An 18,435-nucleotide genomic window follows, 5' to 3' on the forward strand; every position below is an offset into this window, starting at 1 on the left:
TAAGTATATTATTTCCTTTATTAATAATACTACTGCATACTAATAATAACACATACTGTGTTAATAAGAGTTTTAATAATACATGCTAAATGTAAAAAACATTTCCTTTGTTTTTTTCATTTTCAGGTATGATTTAACAGAAGATGGTACAAGGCCACATGGTGCAAGTTAGGCCCATGGATACCAGGAATTCCCCATGCATAATTTTGCCAACCTTTATATATTTTTTGAAGCGTTCTTCTCACAGATGTACCAATATTATTTTTATAGCTTTACTGATTTAGTTCTTAGACACATCCCTAATAAATTTATAACACTTGGTCATTTTATGTAGACATAGCCTTTCCCATTGTCAAACTTTGTATTTTAATTTGGTAAACGATTGTATGTGTTACTGTAATGTGCAATAGTACAGTAAAGTAACTTTTGTGTTTAAATTGATCTTTATGACGACTGTACCTATTAGAAAGTGAAAAGGTTATGTTCTGCTGTTTTCCTGCCTCGTTTTATATCTCACCAAGGTATAGTGTACCATGTAAATATATACTATTTTTTTATAATTCTTTCATGCTGGTTTGAATTCAGAAGAAAATTAGATAAAGGATATAGATATTTTCTTCTTAAATGCATGTTATTTCTTCAGATGAATCTCTTTCGTCTTTGCAGCACAATGGTCTTAATCATGTTGTGATATTCTTCAAAAACAACTGCAGAAAAACATTTTTACTGTATTGTGTTTCTGGCCCAGTGTGGCTAGCTTAAAATGTACAAAACATTAACATTTTAATATTTATATATAAATGTATTATTCAAAAGTCAAGCTATAGAATATTATAAATAAAAATGAGAATTCTATACATTCTGTATACATAGAGGATGAGGTCCATGAATCACAGTTTCTAAATCTGAGTTTTCATTTAATGGAATAAACATAACAAACAGTACAGTTTTATTTTACAGATTCACTTGGATTTTTTTTTTTATTCCTGTACTCTATAGTACTAGACATGTGACCTTCTGAAGGTATGAGAACATGGATTTTTCTGTATTATAAAAAAAACCAATAGTATCTATAACCACATAAAACTGTCCTTACTGCCATTTTCACTGATTTATAAGGTATCCAAATCAGCTTGCAATGTAAGTTCATATAGTAGGCATATGTACAAGACATATGTTATTTTTATTATACAATACTGTGCTTAAATAGTGTGATATGCTATACCTTCTGTAATACTAAAATGGAACACCAAATAAGGAAGTGTGGAACTGAGTTGAAACTGACTGTCTTTGCAGTTGCTTCATTGCAACTTGGTGTGCTTGGTGCATGAAAGAAATGCACTGCAGTGGTCCACACAGCTTTCTTGAGAAATAATGGCATTCTACTGAAGCATTGCCATAGTCTACTGCAAGACTACAGCAGTGATACACTTAGCACAAACTGATAAAAGTAGGCAGTTGAGAGCTGAAGGGAGAGTATCAGCCTGAACAGCTGAGCTCGTAACTCTTAATTTTATGAATTTGGAGGAATACTTTTTTGTATTCAGAGCTGATTTTTCCTTTTCTGGTAAGTTTTCTCAGACTGTTATAAAAACGTGCGTTAAGTATCCAAGAGAACAGTTCAGCTCTTTCAGAGCCAACGCCCTCATTCTTGGATAAGTATGCAATTAGACAAAGTATATTATTTAGCTAAGATTCTGGCACGATGTCTCAGCCAAGAAAGAATTTTAAAGCAGAAGAATAAACTCCTAAAATTAGCTTTATTGTAAATTACTGACAGAACCTTAATTCTAGATGTAGAATATGCCTACATTACTAGATGTACCAAAGTGCCTACCATAGATGTAGCTTTTTGTCTTTTTCAAGTTTAAGAATTGACTCATTTCAGTTTGTCTAAATTCAGTTTAACATGAACATTTGTCACGGATGTGTGTGACATGCATGCATACACCTCTGTACAGTGATGGCCTTCTTATTGCCACATTTATTCAAGACAATTTTAACAAACAAACTTTTGCATTGTAAATTTTGCTGCTGTAACTTTCTGATGGACTGGGCAATAGAGAGGTTCTTTGTAAGAAAATATTTCCGTTTGAAGGCTTTGCTCTATATTGGAATGTATTAGTATCTATATATATATATACACTCATCTATTCATATAAAATGTAATATATTATGAAATACATATTTCCTTTACTAGTTCTTCATTAAAATGTTAAGAATGGAAAGGCAGAGAATTACTGTTAATGCAATGAAAATGCAGAAGGTGAAAGCTGATATAAATCAAGTCTAAGAGCAGCAGTTTAGCATAATTTTATTTTGCCTTGGTTCAGCCTGAGGTTGAAGGGCTTTTTGCTGTACATCTCAGCTAGTGACTCCCCAGAGTTTGATCTGTAGCTGACAAATGGGCTGTTAAACTGATACGGTGTTTCAAGTCTTAAGATTTTAGAAGACTTTGCACTTAAAAGTGCATATTCTGTCATCTGAAGTCTCAAGGGGGAAAATAATGCTGTGTTTGGGTAAATGTGAGACAATAACATGAAGTGAATAAATGAATAAAGTATATAGGACAGGTTTCCAAAGTAGCTCACAACCTAAAATTAAGGATAGATTCTTAAAAGAGCCTGGTTCCCATCTAGGAATCTAAAATGAAGAAACTGAATTACTATAATTCAGCAACAGTAATTCCTGTTGACTGTAATCGGTCCTGGATGCCAAACTCTTTAGAAACATTCTCCTGAGTTTGGATCAGAATATGACTGCCTAGATGAGACTGATTCTTTTTATAACGGAAACAAACCTCTGTATCATAGTTAATAAATTCTGATTGTTCTGTTCATATGGAAGTAGGAAGGCCGAACATCATTTTTCCTCTGGACAAAAATTGCACCTCATTATGAAGTCAATATATTCAATATCAACTGATAGCTTTTTATGTAGTTCTTGTTTATTCTGTGCCTTAAAATATGAACAAATGTTTAAGAAATGGCTAAACCCAAGCTTTGTTACCTGTATGTACCAACACATGTTCTCTACTGTTGAAACTGTTTTTAGAATTACTCTGCTTCACTGACAAGAAAACCAGCTTTCTTAATTATAGCAGTATTATAACCCAAACTCAAATCCGCATGCATCTCACTTGGATTGGGATTAAAAGAGTTTTAATTTTCTGTCTTGAATCCTTTATCAGAGCTGCAGCAAATGGTGAGAGTTGAAATGAGAACAAAGGGTAATCAATTTTGTACAGATTGCCTTTTTTTGCTCATGTAATTCTACATTATGATGCATGTATTTATTCAATAAATGGTTCATATGGAAGTCAGTGTGTTGCTTCCCTCTACACACACTCCCTTTTCCTCTCCTTTGCATATATATCCCTGTCCTAATTGGTAATACGATGAGGTGAATTTTAAAAATAGTCATGTATGTTGACTACTCTAGCCTAGGTAGCCTTGCTGTAAGGTGTGTAGGCAGATTTTTGCATTTTACATGAGAAGTGCAGTCACTTCACTGGGGAGTTCCATGGCTGTGCATCTGTTCCGTCTGGAACAGATTCACGTGTAAGAATGAGTAGGTCCTTTGTTCAACTTAAGTATCTAGGTGGTTTTTTTCCTCTTAAAGTGATCAGTTGAACAAATTGCCACCAATCAAGCACTGACTAATCAATTGTCATTAATTATGTTTTCAAAAGGACCTAGAACTGCATGTAATTGCCTTTTAGATTTAGAACCAGTGGATTTCTGCATGTAATTGCCTTTTAGATTTAGAACCAGTGGATTTCTGCGTGTGGCGTTCTTTCCTGTACTTCCACCTGCTTGGCAAGGCAGATACTGATAGAACATACAACTGCGTACTGCGTAAATAAGAAAAGGGGTATTGGGTTCTCTATTACAGAAAAACAGCCATAGAAATTACGCTGTTTGCATTAAACACTAATTTATAATTAATTATAACATAATTAATTATGATACATCTTCCCTTAAACAGCTACAGCTTGTCTGAATTATTAATACTTAGCTTTCATCAGCTATAAATAAAAGCTGCAGAAGTTCATCACCCAGTTGCTATCATGTTTAGAAGGAACCCCACTGGATAATCTTTATTGATGTTAACTACAAAATTATGTTCAGTTGGTTGGTTGTTTTTTTTCCTAGGGGAGATATCTGCCTTTTTTAATGGACTAAAGGGCTTCTGCTAATCAATGGGAAGGCAGCTAAAGCCAAGTAGAACGCGTGCCCGCCTAACTCCCTCATGGCAGGGTGTTTCGGGATGGCACACTTTCTGGCAGTGCCGGTGCTGATCAGGTGTTTGCATTTTTCAGACTTGGATCAAAATCAAACCTCCCATTCAGTCCTGTAAGGCAGGTGGTAACTGGATCAGCACCTGCAAAAAAAATGCTGCTTATATATTCACAAGATCTTGTTAGAGAGCAGGAAGAATTGTGCAAGACACTCCTCCAGATGGATTTGGTATTCATTCCATAGGCTCAGCCAAGCCTAGACTTTCTTAATGTTTGCTGTACTGTTTAAACAGTTTAAACATTTAAACTGTTTAAATGGGCCGTCACTTAGTTCATCCAGTCTCCGCTGAAGAGCAGTTTGCCAACACAGTTACCAGTAGGGTTAATTTAGGTAATTTCTCAGCTAAGAGCTAAATATAAAAATTGGTTTCCTATGAGGTTTATGGTTTAATCAGTTTATATTTGCCCCCAAACAAACTCTGATTGTTGGATGGTACCTTTGGTATTTGGTAAAATGAACCAAAACTTCAGACAGTCCCAGACCTATTTGTGGCTGTTGCTGCAGGAGTCAGGCGATTTAATCACAAATAGTGGTTTTATATATCTTAACAAAGTGTCTAACTTTGTCATTGCATGCTCTTCTAAGGCCATCAGGCTCAACATTCTCAGCCACCTTTTGAAATACATTATTTGAAAAAGGCAAAGCAGCTAAAGTAAAAAAAATCTGCTTGTATTCCTTTCAGTGTAACGCAGTGAATTTAGCGGCTAGGTAAGGTGGCAGCTCTGGGAGGCAAGTTCTCTAACCTGTGTTCACGTGACGGGGGTGATGCTCTCTGTTCTCGCTGCCTGCAGGGGCTATTGCTTGCCTGTCACCTACAGTAGAATCCATTGAGCTGACTACCCCGTATCTGTTCCCTCAGATGCTACCGAAGCGAAGCCAGCCTGTCTTCCCCTGTTTCTTTGAGTCCTCGGTAGGTGTAAACTTGATTGCAAAGGAATTAAGGGCTAATGGCGATCACTCTTCCCTTTAAGATCCGCACAGGTTCGGGGACAGAGGAAGCTAGGCAAGATTCCAACCTTTCACGCTCAGGCTGTGGTAGGGCTGGTTCGTGGCTTGGGGACCGCGGGGTCTGTTCCTGCCAGGACTGGATAATCCAGCTGCCCTCAGAGCCGGGCATGCAGCATCTCAGCCTCCGTGCAAGGGATGACACGCAGCAAAAAGCTGTGATGTCCCAGCACCCCGACTGGGCTGTGACTTCATCCATCAGCTGTCTGGCAAGAATCCCATGTGTGACTGACGATCGATTTTACTTATTTTCTAAGCAATGTAGTTCCTTTCAGCAGGAGGTTGGACTAGACGACGTGCTGAGGTCCCTTCTTACCGGAATTATTCTGTGAGTCTCAAGTATATTTTTCTAAAGGTTAAAGTAAAATCAGTCAATCTCCTGAAACTCTTGGCCCGTGCAGTAGGTCCTGCTGGGCATTTTGCTGCCTGACCCCAAGCTGTCAGGGCTGGACATGTGGCAGCTCTGGCTGGGCAAAACCAGGGAGGCATAGAGCAGGAAGTTGCAAGCTTTGTTAAGTCAGGATGCAAAAATTGTGTAGCGATTAAAAATACATTAATCTATGCAAAGAACTTGAGTAGCCATGTAGATAATGCTAGCAAAGCAATAATTATCTGTAGGTGCTGAATGAAGGTCATTAATTTCACCAGATCGCTGTGATGAGATCACTAAAACAAAAAACAGTGCACGCATTTAATGGCAGTTCTTTCCAGCATGGAATTTCAAATAAGGTTTTTTAATCCTCAGTTGGATTTGCAAGCCAGTGTGGTGTTCTGCAAACTCTCAGAGACTGCCAAGTGGAGCTTACTGAGCATTTCACAAATATTAATGATTTAATAAAGAGTATTCTGCAAGACAGTTCCAAGCAGACTTCAACATGGGAGAAACACTTCAACTCATAGGCTGAAATCCCTGGCATATTTTGCATGGGGTTTTGTTGCTATCTGGAAGTTCAGTTGAGGTTACTGTGTTGAATTTTTTCAATCCTAGAATTTATAGGAACCTTTATCTGGTTTTGCATGAATCATGGAACGTTCTCAGAGCTAAAGGTAATATGCTAACCACTGAGTAGGTGCTCTGTTAGTAACCTTCAGCTTTGAGCACAGTTGGATAAATTTGACAAACTGTGACAACAGCATCCAAAGAACTGGGATTGTCCCTAGACCTGCCATGCGTACAGGTGATGGAAATGAAATGAAAGCTAATGAAAATGAGTTAATGGAAATGGCTGTTTGGGACTTGTAGAAGGGTGTTTGTAGCAATGCCAGTTCTTTGTGTTTTATTTGGTAAATCATTATTTTGCATGTAAAATAAGTTGGAATTGAAGGTTTAAAATACTAAGATCAGCTTGCTAAAAAGAGGTGTAAATCTTAGTTTTAGTCATTTGTTCTAGGTCATTTTTTTATGTAATATGCTTTTTCAAATTCAGATTATTGGAAGTGTAAAAAAATGCTTCATTTGTAACGTTTTTTTATAAAGCGTTTTTGCTTCTCATATCTTTTGCAATGAGACTTTAAAGTTTTAGCATTTGTATTCATTACTGCACAATTTTTGTTTTCTGAATACACCATTACATGCCACTAGATGGTAGTGCAGACTATTGTGGAGCCTTTTTTGCTGCCTGTGCACATTTTTTTCTTGTACAATAATGAAGCGATCTGGATTCTAGGCATCTTTGGGAGTGGAGCTGGAAGTCATCCTAGCTTAAAAGAAGTGAAAAACAGGCATGGTCCCCAGGGCACTCCACTCTCCCCCTTTGCTCTGAGGCACAGGTGATACTAAAAGAATGGAGTTTCATAATGGAGGTTAAGAATATCTGGATTCAATTTACAAAAATGTTTTTGTGAAAGCATTTAGTCATGAGGCAGCAGGAAATACACAGCTGGTCCATGATTCAAGGAAACATGAAACTTCTGGAAGATTAAGGTTCTAAGTTCATTTGAAACATCATCATGCTTTAAGTATTTATTTCTACTGTTGGCTCAAGCATGAGGCTGGAAACTTGGGATATCTAGCAACAGTGAAATACATCATGGAGCAGCACAATAAACACAGGGTGGGGAAAAGGAGCAAAGATCAAATTCTACTAGAAAAAATACCTCACACAACAATTTCCTTCGTTAAGAACACGATCAGAAATTGTCTGCCAAATCACACTGTTGCAAGGTCTTGTGATAGTCAAACTGATGCACAGAACCGTAATAATTGACAGGTATGTCTAAACTAGTGAATGTGTGAGAACTTTCAAGTGCCTGAGTCCAGATGTATCCCCCCACTCTGACACTGCGCGGAGCAAGCACTGCGCTCGCTCGGTTCCCGATGTGTTAGTTTTGCATGAGGGAAGCTGGACATGCAGCCCTTAAGAAAAGCATGATGGGCTTAGGTTAGGTTCCTGGTCCGGATCGGCAACAGGGGGAACACCCACGTCTCAGCCTTGACAAAGCCAACACTGATGTGAGAAACAAGTAAATGGTGGTACATTCTCCAGGCAATGTAGTTTGTTGTGTGTTTCTGTACAGATGTACATGTACACCCCCACCCCCACCCCCTATATATATAAACTAATATGGATAAGCCAATCATGTCCATTCTGATATTTATACAGTATTTGCATGTTTCATATTAGATGGAACAGAGATGGTGTCATGTCTAGACGATGCATGTCTATCGTAATTAAACCTTTAAGAGCACTTGTAAAATTAATAACAGTATTTTTGTACTTTAGAAACAATTCTTCTCTTTGTCCATAAAGAGTAAGATAGTGTGAGATCTGAGAGGAGGCAGAACACTTACAAGAGCTGTAAATCTCTAATAATTCAGAATGTTAAATTGAACAGGGTTACAGTAATCTGGACATGGCAGATATAACTGGAGTGTTTATGTCTGAAACAAATTAAATTACAAACTAGTACTATAGATCTACTCATTGATACATAGTATTCTAAAAGATGTCAATAACTTTATACTAGAAAATGTTTGCTGTAGTGATGCTTCTTTTATTTACAGTGGGATGGATTTAGCTATGCAAATATTGTTATTGTAATTTCTTTTTGTAGGCATTTTATAGCATTTCAGACATCTTTCAATTTTCATGGTACTACCAGTGAGCAGAGAAAAATTACTGTGATTTATAACAACACTGCCTGTAAGGAAACACCGATAACAGTAAGAGCATAATGATAAAGCAAATAATAGAGTTACAGAATGGTTTGGGTTGGAGGATTCCTTAAAGATCACCTAGTTCCCACCCCCCTGCCATGGGCAGGGACACCTGCCACCAGCCCAGGTTGCCCCAAGCCCCGTCCAGCCTGGCCTTGGGCACTGCCAGGGATGGGGCATCCACAGCTTCCCTGGGCAGCCTGGGCCAGTGTCTCACTGCCCTCAGAGAGAAGAATTTCTTCCTTGTATCTAATCTAAACCTGCCCTCTTTCAGTTTAAAGCCACCCCCACCTTGTCCTATTGCTACTTGTCCTTGTAAAACGTCCCTCTCCAGCTTTCTTGCAGGCCCCTTTAGGTACTGGAAGGTCTCCCCGGAGCCTTCTCTCTTCCCCAGGCTGAACAACCCCAGCTCTCTCAGCCTGTCCTCACATGGGAGAGGTGCTTCAGCCCTCTGGTCATCTTCATGATAGAATAAGTGAATATTTTATAATAAAGCATAATAATAAACCAAAATGAATAAAGTTGCACTGTTCCCATGCCTTCCATCAGTGTGCCCAGCATGCGAGGCACCCAGCAGTACTGGTGAGCGCCCACGCAGCGGCACTTCAGGACTTCACCAGCATCCGCAGCCCCTCTGGGCAGTGCCCCTTCAGAAAAGCTTTTGCATTCCCTCTGCACATTTTATTTCCTTATTTTTTTTCCGACTTAACAAGGATAATTTTTTTTCTTCTGTGGTGAATGGGGTTTTTTCCTACTTAATCTCTTAAACTCTGAAATTGTTTCGTGTTAATATTAATAATTTAAGGGAAATAAGCAGTTTCACAGTCTAATCACACCACCACTGAAAACTGACAGTTGCCTCTGAATAAAGGCTGGCATGATTGGCAGTATTACCTTCAGGCAAGGGGGGATCTGGAGAAGTGGAATAGTGTGAAACTTCATCTTTCTCCCATGCTGTTCGGATTATTTATCAAAGTATGTGAGGATCAAAAAAAAAAAAAAAAATCAAGGGAAATTAATGCATGTAAATTATTAACAGCCTGCCTCAGAGGATGAGCAGATTTCGTGGATCCCGTATTAACTATAACAAATTTTATTACATATTCAAATGAAAAGAAATGGGAGTAACAATTCTAACATGTTGGTAGATAATGCATACAATGATCTCATCAGAAATGATTATCTAGAAAATATCATTGTAAATATGAAAAAAATGTGTCAAGAAAACATCTGATGTTCAGGGAATTACTTGTTTATTTTTTACAGTATTTATAATGTTGTATCATATAGGTTAAAACAGAGGACTTGCCGTTGTCCAAACTACAATATTCTTGTGGGAGACATTTGCAATTGAGATCTCTTATACAGGCCACCAACAAGAATAAAGACTAGTTTATGAAGCGGTAGCACGAAAGCAAATCTTTATTTGCTGTTGCTCAGCAACCATGTGTGGAAGGCCCATTTTTCATTTTTGCCTTAACGTGACTTGACAGGAAAATGATAATAAATATGAGATTATTATCACAGGGTATAGATTATTTTGAGCAGATGAACAGATATGTCAAAAAGAGGCATGTAATTGGGTACTTTTGAAAGGGAGAACATTGGAGAAACTGAAAATAGAGTTGTAGCTTCATTACTAGCTTGCAGTTCATGCACAATTCCTGAAAAAACCTGCAAAACACTATTCTACCTCTCTGGTTTCTCGATGTGGTCCTTTAAAATGAATCATTTGGCATTATTCAGTCTGTTGTTATCTGTGTCAACTCGTAGTTTCAATACTATGAAAAAATCATTCTGTGGTTGCTATGCAACATAAATCATGAGCTAAAATATGTTTTAGTATGTTTGCTAAATGGGTATGTGCCCGACTAAATAAACAGTAACCAGGTGACTAATGTAGTATCTAATTAAAAGACTAATCAACATATTAATGAAATAGTCCACACAGGACATGAAAAATAAATCCATCAGTTTGGACCTAAAATGTCAAAGATTTTTGATATATGCAGAAAGGGAAGATGTTAGCACAATGTATTAAAGTCAGTTTTCATATTTTTTTCTTTGATTTTACTCTTTTATGAGCGTGATGATTGCTCACACAACTTACTTCAAGCAAACTGTTTCACAGGCTTCTTGCACTTAGCTGATCATCTAACTTTAGAAATTAAAAAGGTCCATGGGATCGGAAACAACCCTAATTCTTCATCCTTCTTTAGTGTAAAGCAGCAAAATGCTCCCTCCTTTGGGCAGTCTGCTTCTGGAAGTCGATGCCTGCCGGCTGTCACAGTGTGGGGGTTAGGGCTGGAGGACAGATGCTGTTTCAAGCGATTGTCCAGGGGTGCATCTCTCCTGGGACCTTCCTCCATGGTTGCTGGTAGGTGGATGCTGGTAACTGCTGGATTACCTGTTTCACGCTTCAGAGGAGACAGGCCTTATTCTAGGTGAAAATACAACGTGAGGTATGTGTGTGTGTGGGGGGGGGGGGGGGGGGGGGGGCTTCAGGTAGGGCCAAGGAGTGACACTGAACTACCGGTACCTCGTTATGTTGCCCAGCAAGACGAGTTTATGGCTTCTGACTCCTGCTATAATGCCCCTGCCTTGGGTATGCGACTATCTCTATTACAACTTGTAAGTAATGGAACCCATTCTCCTGCTGTGCCTGTGGTACTTTCTATGTGGCACATGTTTTAAAATCCAGTTATTTCAGAAGTTTCATGTGGCCTCTGTTGATGATGCAGGAATTGAAAGTTTTTATTTTTGTTTTCAGTAACATTAGTCATCTGTTATGTACATTATTAAAGCAATACAGAATAGCATTATTTATATAGGGTAAGCATATAATAAACTATTTTTCATCCTATAGTCTTCAAACCGTGTAAGAAAAGAGGTAAACAGAACAGTTTACTCAAGAACTTTAACAATAAACCAGGAAAAGTCTGTAAGTCAAATATATATCTGGCAGAAAATGAGACAAGTTTTAATTTTGAATATAAACCACCACTGTGAGAGGTCAGGTGATTAGAGTCTATGTTAAAAATTAAAATATTAGCAGAAGACATAAATACTACTTTAAAAAGTAGTGAATTTTTACATATAATATTAAACAAAATCTGAATTACATCGTGTTGTTAAAAATTGCAATCCACAAAAGTCCAATCAGATATGAGAACTTTATGGAAATTATTGTTGGTCTTCTGTTTGTTTGCATAGTAAACTAGCAAATGCTGTACTGCTATCACGGACCGAAAGTAAACTATTTCAGTCAAGCACCTACCTCTTCTGAACAGCCAACAGCGCTGAGAAATACTGAGAAATATGCTACCGCAGATGCAAAATCAAAAGATATAAATAAAGCCCTTCACAAGACATACTGACTGGTTTTGGTTTGCAGAAGAGCTCAGACAAATGGAATGGGGAATAGTACAGAATTTGAAAGCTGATTATGCTTCATTCAAGGAACTGAGTCCAGCTATTTCCGAACACTGCAAATTAAGGATTGAGAAGAAACAGAAAGCAGCATTTCCTGATATATTAAGAAGTCCTTAGTTATCAAAGTGTAAGTATCATCAGGCTTACATAGTCTCCTATTACACAATCTCCTATAAAATCTGGTGAGCAGCCTGTTGAGCTCTCATCATTTTGAATGAAGAGCGCATAACGTAGCATTCACCATGGCTGAGGTTAAATGCACAGCTGTCAAACGCTAGCAACAAAAGCATTCTTGGAGAAAGAAAGTCACTGGTGTAATGCAATGTATGATGCAGGCTCTGTGAGCTAGCATAAATGCTTTGTAAGAATATGTCCTGGTTTCAGCTGGGATAGAATTCATTTTCTTCTTAGTAGCTGGTGCAGGGCTGTTTTGTATTGGGTGTGAGGGCGAAGTTGATAGCACATTGATGGTTTTAGGTGTTGATAGGTAGTGTTTATACCAAGTCAAGGACTTTTCAGTTTCTCAGGCCCTGCTAGTGAGAAGACTGGAGGGGCACAACAGACTGGAAGAGGACACAACTAGGACAGCTGACCTGAACTATCCAAAGGGATATTCCATACCGTATGACGTCATGCTGAGTATAAAAGCCGGGGGAAGAAGGAAGGGGGGGAACATTCAGCATTATGGCATTTGTCTTCCCAAGTAGCTGTTATGTATGATGGGGCCCAGCTTTCCTGGGATGAACACCTGCCTGCCCATGGGAAGCGGTGAATGAATGCCTGGTTTTGCTTTGCTTGCATGTGTGGCTTTTGCTCCACCTATTAAACTGTCTTTACCTTGACCCACAAGTTTTCTCACTTTTACTCTTCTGACCCTCTTCCCCCATCCTGTGATGGGGGGAGTAAGCCAGTGGTTGCGTGGGGCTTGACTGCTGGCCGGGGTCAAACCACAGCAGAAGAGTGTGTCCACCTTCCCCGAGATCCATGGAAGGCAGCACACTGTTCCTTAAGCCTATACATGAATTTAACTAAAGCCGTCTTATCCCTGTTTGAAGTCACCGAGACTTCAGAAGTAGCCACAGAAAGGTAACAGTAACTGGTACGCAGGTTTACTCCCTGTCAGCAGCACCTGGATGCTCCTCCACGGAATGCCGTGCAGGCCAGCCAGCCTTCACTGCTGAGGGGAAGCGGTGGAGAAGCGCTTCAGGGCTCCCAAATCCCAAACAGAGCAGCACAGCCTGCACCGCACTGCACCGCGGCCCACGCCCGGGCTGTGGATGCCCAGGCCTGCCCGCAGCTGGGTCTGCACCCCAGGCAGCCGGCACCCCCGGCAGCCAGGCCCCCCGCAAGGCAGCCGGGCCCCGGCTCCTCAGTCCTTCGGCCGCCTGCCCGGCAGTCCCCCCCGCCAGAGCAGGTGCCCCGCGGGACGGGACCAACGCCGGCCCCGGCGGGAGGCGGCTCCGCAGCTCCCACCCGGGCGGGGGCGGGAAGGCCCGGCCCGTTCCTGGGACGCGGCCCCGGCCCCGCTCTAACGGCCGCGACCGCGCGCGCCCCGCCCTCCCCTCGGTGGCGCCGCGCGCCGCAGCCCAGCTCTCGCGAGACGCGCGCTCGACGGATCCCGCCCGCGCCCAACGGCCGCCGCGCGAGGATTTGAAAGCGTCAGCGCGGGCAGCGGCGCGTGGGGTTGGGCGGGCTGCGGCGCGGCCCTGGGTGCACCCGCGGCTCCTCCTGGGCGGGCTACAGCCCTGCCGCGTCCCGTCCGCGCCGCCGCCGTTCGGTGTCCTCCGGTGCGGGCAGCCCCGGCCGCTGAGAAACGGGGCCCGCAGCTCCGCGGGGGTTCCCTCCTGAGGCAGCGCCAGGTAAGCGGCCCGCCCGGCCTCAGCCTCCTGCCGCTTCGGGCGCACCCGGTGGGCTGTGGGGCCCTGCCCGGCGGCGGGGCAGTAGCCAGCGCCCGGCTGCTCCGGGACGGGCCCCCCAGCCGGCCTGTCTCTGCTGCCGCCCCGCACGCAGCGGAGGCCGGGTGCGGCGGGCTCCTGGGTGGCAGGTGCGGGAAGGGCCTGGCTGGAAGGAGTGCTTGGGGACATAGTCAGCGCTCGGTGCCGGAAAGCGGCCTTGCCCGTCTGTCAGAGCCCTCCTTGGCAAGAGGGAAAAGGACCGAGTGTTTTGCTTTTCGTGTAAGTAAATGCTGTCACTGGGAGTGATGGCTAGCTAAATGGGCGGTGTGTGCTGGATACACTGTTAGTTTTAAAAATCGAAGTAACCATTAGAAGTTCTTGTTTTAAGACTTGGAAAGTGAACTAAAACCAAAATGTCCCAGTACTGCAGCCTAGTGCTGTTACAAATCTAAGTGCTGATTCAAAAGTATTTTGGAGGGGAAACATCATTTATTTGTAACCATGTAGATGAATCTAAGCTCATATGCTCTTCATTGAGGCCAATTGTGATCTTGTTTTGAGAGACAGTACTTTCTCTAACGTTTTGTCTTATTTCATTCACAAAGCAAGGAAAAACAAGACCACCATGAAACGTGAAGCATTTTTACAAGTTGTGTCTAAAGAGTCAATTGAAGGCTTCTTGTGTTATACTCAGAATTCTGTAAGTAAGACAAGATACATGTGTAACTAATGAAATTGTAAGTCTGTTATTAGAGCAGAAATTTTGTGGTGTAGAGACAGAAACTATTTCTCTGGTACCTGCAGATGTGCTAGAATAATTGCTGTAGAAAACAAGTTAAGGGAACACAGTCGAGAAAGTTGTAGAATCTGAAATGTTGCTATTTATAAACCAACTAATTTTTTAACATTTGGTTGTTGTATATACAGCTTATGTCTTTTAAGAACAAATGGTAGTACCATGGTAATACTGGGGAAAAAAAAGTATTAATGTAATGTCAAAGTATTGGGTTTTTTTTAATATTTCAACTTATGAAAGAGTTATTGCTGTGTAATTGAATACACAAACATAGCAGAAGGATGTTTCACTAGTATTTGTTAATTCTTTTAAATCGTTTAGGCTGTCCACTTATTCTTTAGTCCTTGTGTAATTGTAGTTGATAGTTCTTTTATCACTGAATGTTTTAGGGATGGGGATAGCGTGCTCTCTCTAAATTTAGTGTGGAGAGAAGCAGGAGGAACAAAACAAATCCATCAAAATCTACTAATGCAAAGTTCATTCTCATGTTGTATATATGATATTGCACGGTAATCGGATATAATTTAGATTGTTGTTTTTTCTACTAAGTTTCAGTCTATGTGGTATTAAGATATACGCAGTTTCTCCTCAACATCCTCTGATAGCCTCAATAAATGGTATTGTCAGGTTAGTTTCTTAAGCTTTCTAATCAGTATTATCCTAATATTACCTGTATCAGGATAAAAGAAGTGGATCAGTTGACTTCTTATGTCTACAGAGGCATAACTTAATTTTCTAAAGTAACAAAAGTATTAAACCTATAATTTCTGTGACAGGGATCATGTTCTGTGTAGTAAGCTTCGAAATGTTTGTCTCATAAATGTCACTGAATCTCTTTATCCCAATAAATTTGCTAGGTTTTTCGTTTGCACTCCTGTATGTAATTATAGATGACAACTTTATTACCAAATTGCCTTTGCTTGAAGTCTTTGTCCCATTTTCACCCAAATATAAACACTTTAACAAAAAGCTATTCTGTTTAGGATAACATACAGTACTTGCAGCATTTCCTTTTCAATTAATTTGGTCATGTTGTTTCTGCCATCTTCATCTAAGTAATCTGTTTTAACATATCTTGGTCTATTTGGATTAAAAATGGGGTTTTCATCACCAGTTCACATGACTTGTCTTAAAACAGTTTTCAGCTGTTGCCAATACCTCTGGAAACAGTATGTTACCAGCTATAATGAGTATATTGATTAAAACTGTCTTCATGCCTTCATAGGAAGGGATCTTGAATATCCAAATTACTTTTTGATTGTCTGAGAGACCTGAGTTATTTTATTCATTTCCTTTTAAACCCTCCCTGATAGGTCTTATCTTAGGATGAAGATCCTCATTTTAAGATCTCCTTTGAATAATTCTTGATTGTTTTTCTGGAGGAGACTGTGGTATTGTATTCCTGTCCTTTAGAAGTAGATATATAAATGTAGAAAGAAGAGGAAAGTGTGGTTACAGCCTCACTGCTTTCCTTAGTTCTCATATTCTATTTATGCCCTACTTTTTCTACCTATTTTGTGCTCTAGCCACAGAATTTTCCATTTTAACTTTTCTTAAAGTTCTGTTCTTAGCTCTGCTACTTCTTTGAATGTCTCTCATTTCCACCTCTCCACGCCCCATTAATTTTCCTTTTCTCTTCTCTCAATGTTTTGCTTCATTTATATCTAGGGGTTTTGCTAGTTTTCCTTCAAGATTTGCCTTGGACTTTTCACCTTTCTTTGTAATCTTTTAAAAATGTTACAGTATTGTGGTGTTGCTCTTTGAGGTCTTTATCAGGTGGTGTTAAATTTTTCCACTAAATCCATTCCAATTCAAGAAAATACATTATTTCATAGGAAAACAGAAATCGCAGATACGACTATCATTCAGTGACATCCTTATCTCTCATAGGTTTTGGAATAATTCTATACCATATCATGCCAAAGGAAGATCAGAAAGCTCTAGTCTTATTATGAATTCATTCTTTTTGTTCAAAACCATACAATCTTAATATCCTGTCTTTTGGGTTTGTTTGAAGCAGAGGTCTGCAGTACTCCCTGTGTGGCCTTTGGTTTATTATATTTGTTTCTAGCTGTAGAATAGGATAGAAGTTCTGTTATAAATATGTAACAGGATCTTTCTTCTCATGCCCTTCTGTGAGCCTTCTAATACTTAGTGCTGCTTCTTTCATTATTTTTCTATTTTTATTTTTCCCTTCAACTTTCTTTCTTTTTGGTTCCTGTTTTTGAGTGTATCTGCAAACTAAAAATATTTTTATTTCAAGATCATGGACATTCTCCCTCTTTCCTCCAAAGTGGTTTTGATCAAGTAAGTCTTCAGTATTGCAAATTAAATCTCAAAAATTATCTGTACTTCCTCTTGGCTGTGTCTGTTTTTCCTTCTGTTCTTTTCTCTGCACATTCCCTTTCCTAGCAGGTTGCCAACCCTTCTTTGATGCTAACAGGCTCTTTGTGTCTCTGAGGTAAATTTTTCTGGTAAGGTTCTTCTGACGAAATGGTTCAGATCTGTCTTTTAGTGAAGTCTGTTACAGAGACTAACAGTGGCTTCCCATTCAGTAAAGCATAAGAGGGAAGCGTGGGCTTAATGTAACTCCCTCATCACACCTAAGTCCGGAGTACAATAGTGCCATATACAGAGCACTGTTCTGTGCAGATTGTATGCCAAAATCTGTAGTGCTGCCCCTAGGGCTGTACTGACTTGCATTTCTAGTCCTTGTGTAAAGATTTTCTTTTAACAGCCGTCATCAATCTATATTTAAGATAGCAAAGATATGATCAGGGACTTTAATTCTGTGCAGTTCTGAACTTCTTAGCTAAGGGTATGGAATTGTCTCTGTTGGGAATGAAGTATTTGGAACACGTGAGAGACAGAAGTTGATGTTATGGGGATGTGATTTATATTCAGTGGTATTGCTGGCAAGGGCTACCGACTTTAGTCTTAAGAGAAGCACTCTTGTTTCACAATGAAGAGTTAAGCAGCAGGATTTTTTCATGCTATTTTTGAAAGAAACACAATTTCCAGAAGGTATTTTATCTCTATCGCTGCAGAGGAATGGAAGTCAATTCTTAATGCAAAAAAAAGCTTTAATCTTGGGAAGTATGATGATGAAATATAAGCTACCTCACTGATGTGGAATTGTGTGATATCTTCTGTCCATTCACAGAAAAATAAATTTGATCGTTTTGACTTGAATGAACTACTTCAAGAATTATCAAGAAAGCAAAAAGTAGTGCTATGGGAGAGACTGACGCAGCTGTTGACAGACAGCTTGATGGAGAACCCAGTGGAAAGATGGCAGAAGCGTGAAGATAATGAAAGTGATGATGACATGGAAGTTGAGTTAGTTCCAGAAATGGTAAACATTTTGTAAAATAAAAATGTGATGAGTATTTCATATTTTCTGGGAAGTGGAATGTTTTCATAGCATCTGAAAACATGCAAGGGTTATCAAACAACATAAATTCTAAACTTCACCTCCCTGCACCAGTCTTAACTGACCTTGTAACTGTCCTGCTTGGGTTAAGGTGAACTCATTACTGGTCTATACTATAAAATATTACCTCTGCTGAAATTTTAATTATGAAAGATCAGATTTAGTTTTTTCACTAGTTGAGTGGGCTTCTCATATGTCTTATTTCAGTAAATAAATCTTGATATCTCAGATGTTCCTTAGTTATCTGGCATATACTATAAGAAATTCACTACCTGTTTTATTATATCATTTTATTGAATGAAGATCATGAAGTCTAGATTTGATCGCCCCTCCCACAAATTTAGCTTAACACAGAATTTCTCTGACTCAGACCCTTACATACTGCCTTCTGCACTGTAGTCTACATAGTCTTGAGA

The 18,435-nt window shown here is 39.8% G+C and overlaps 2 protein-coding genes across 5 annotated transcripts in view; both read left to right on the forward strand.

The window, feature by feature from the left end:
- The window catches only part of ESYT2 (extended synaptotagmin 2), an 84,403-nt gene extending 81,085 nt beyond the window's left edge, over positions 1-3,318 (forward strand). For both annotated transcript variants that reach the window (XM_056335283.1, XM_056335284.1), the window contains one exon: positions 127-3,318. In XM_056335283.1, coding sequence (XP_056191258.1) covers positions 127-172 — 46 coding nt within the window. In that variant the 3' untranslated portion in view covers positions 173-3,318. The remainder of the gene's footprint in view (positions 1-126) is intronic.
- Positions 3,319-13,609: 10,291 nt separating this feature from the next.
- The window catches only part of NCAPG2 (non-SMC condensin II complex subunit G2), a 48,461-nt gene continuing 43,635 nt past the window's right edge, over positions 13,610-18,435 (forward strand). Inside the window, exons 1-3 of one of the 3 annotated variants that reach the window (XM_056336421.1) lie at positions 13,610-13,754; positions 14,396-14,490; positions 17,750-17,941. In XM_056336421.1, the coding sequence (XP_056192396.1) occupies positions 14,416-14,490; positions 17,750-17,941 (267 nt within the window). In that variant the 5' untranslated portion in view covers positions 13,610-13,754; positions 14,396-14,415. Of the gene's footprint in view, positions 14,070-14,395; positions 14,491-17,749; positions 17,942-18,435 lie in introns of all 3 variants that reach the window. The other 2 variants (XR_008821483.1, XM_056336420.1) reach the window with 2 other exon arrangements.

This window comes from Falco biarmicus, chromosome 4 (genome assembly GCF_023638135.1).
Source record: "Falco biarmicus isolate bFalBia1 chromosome 4, bFalBia1.pri, whole genome shotgun sequence".
NCBI lineage: Eukaryota > Metazoa > Chordata > Aves > Falconiformes > Falconidae > Falco > Falco biarmicus.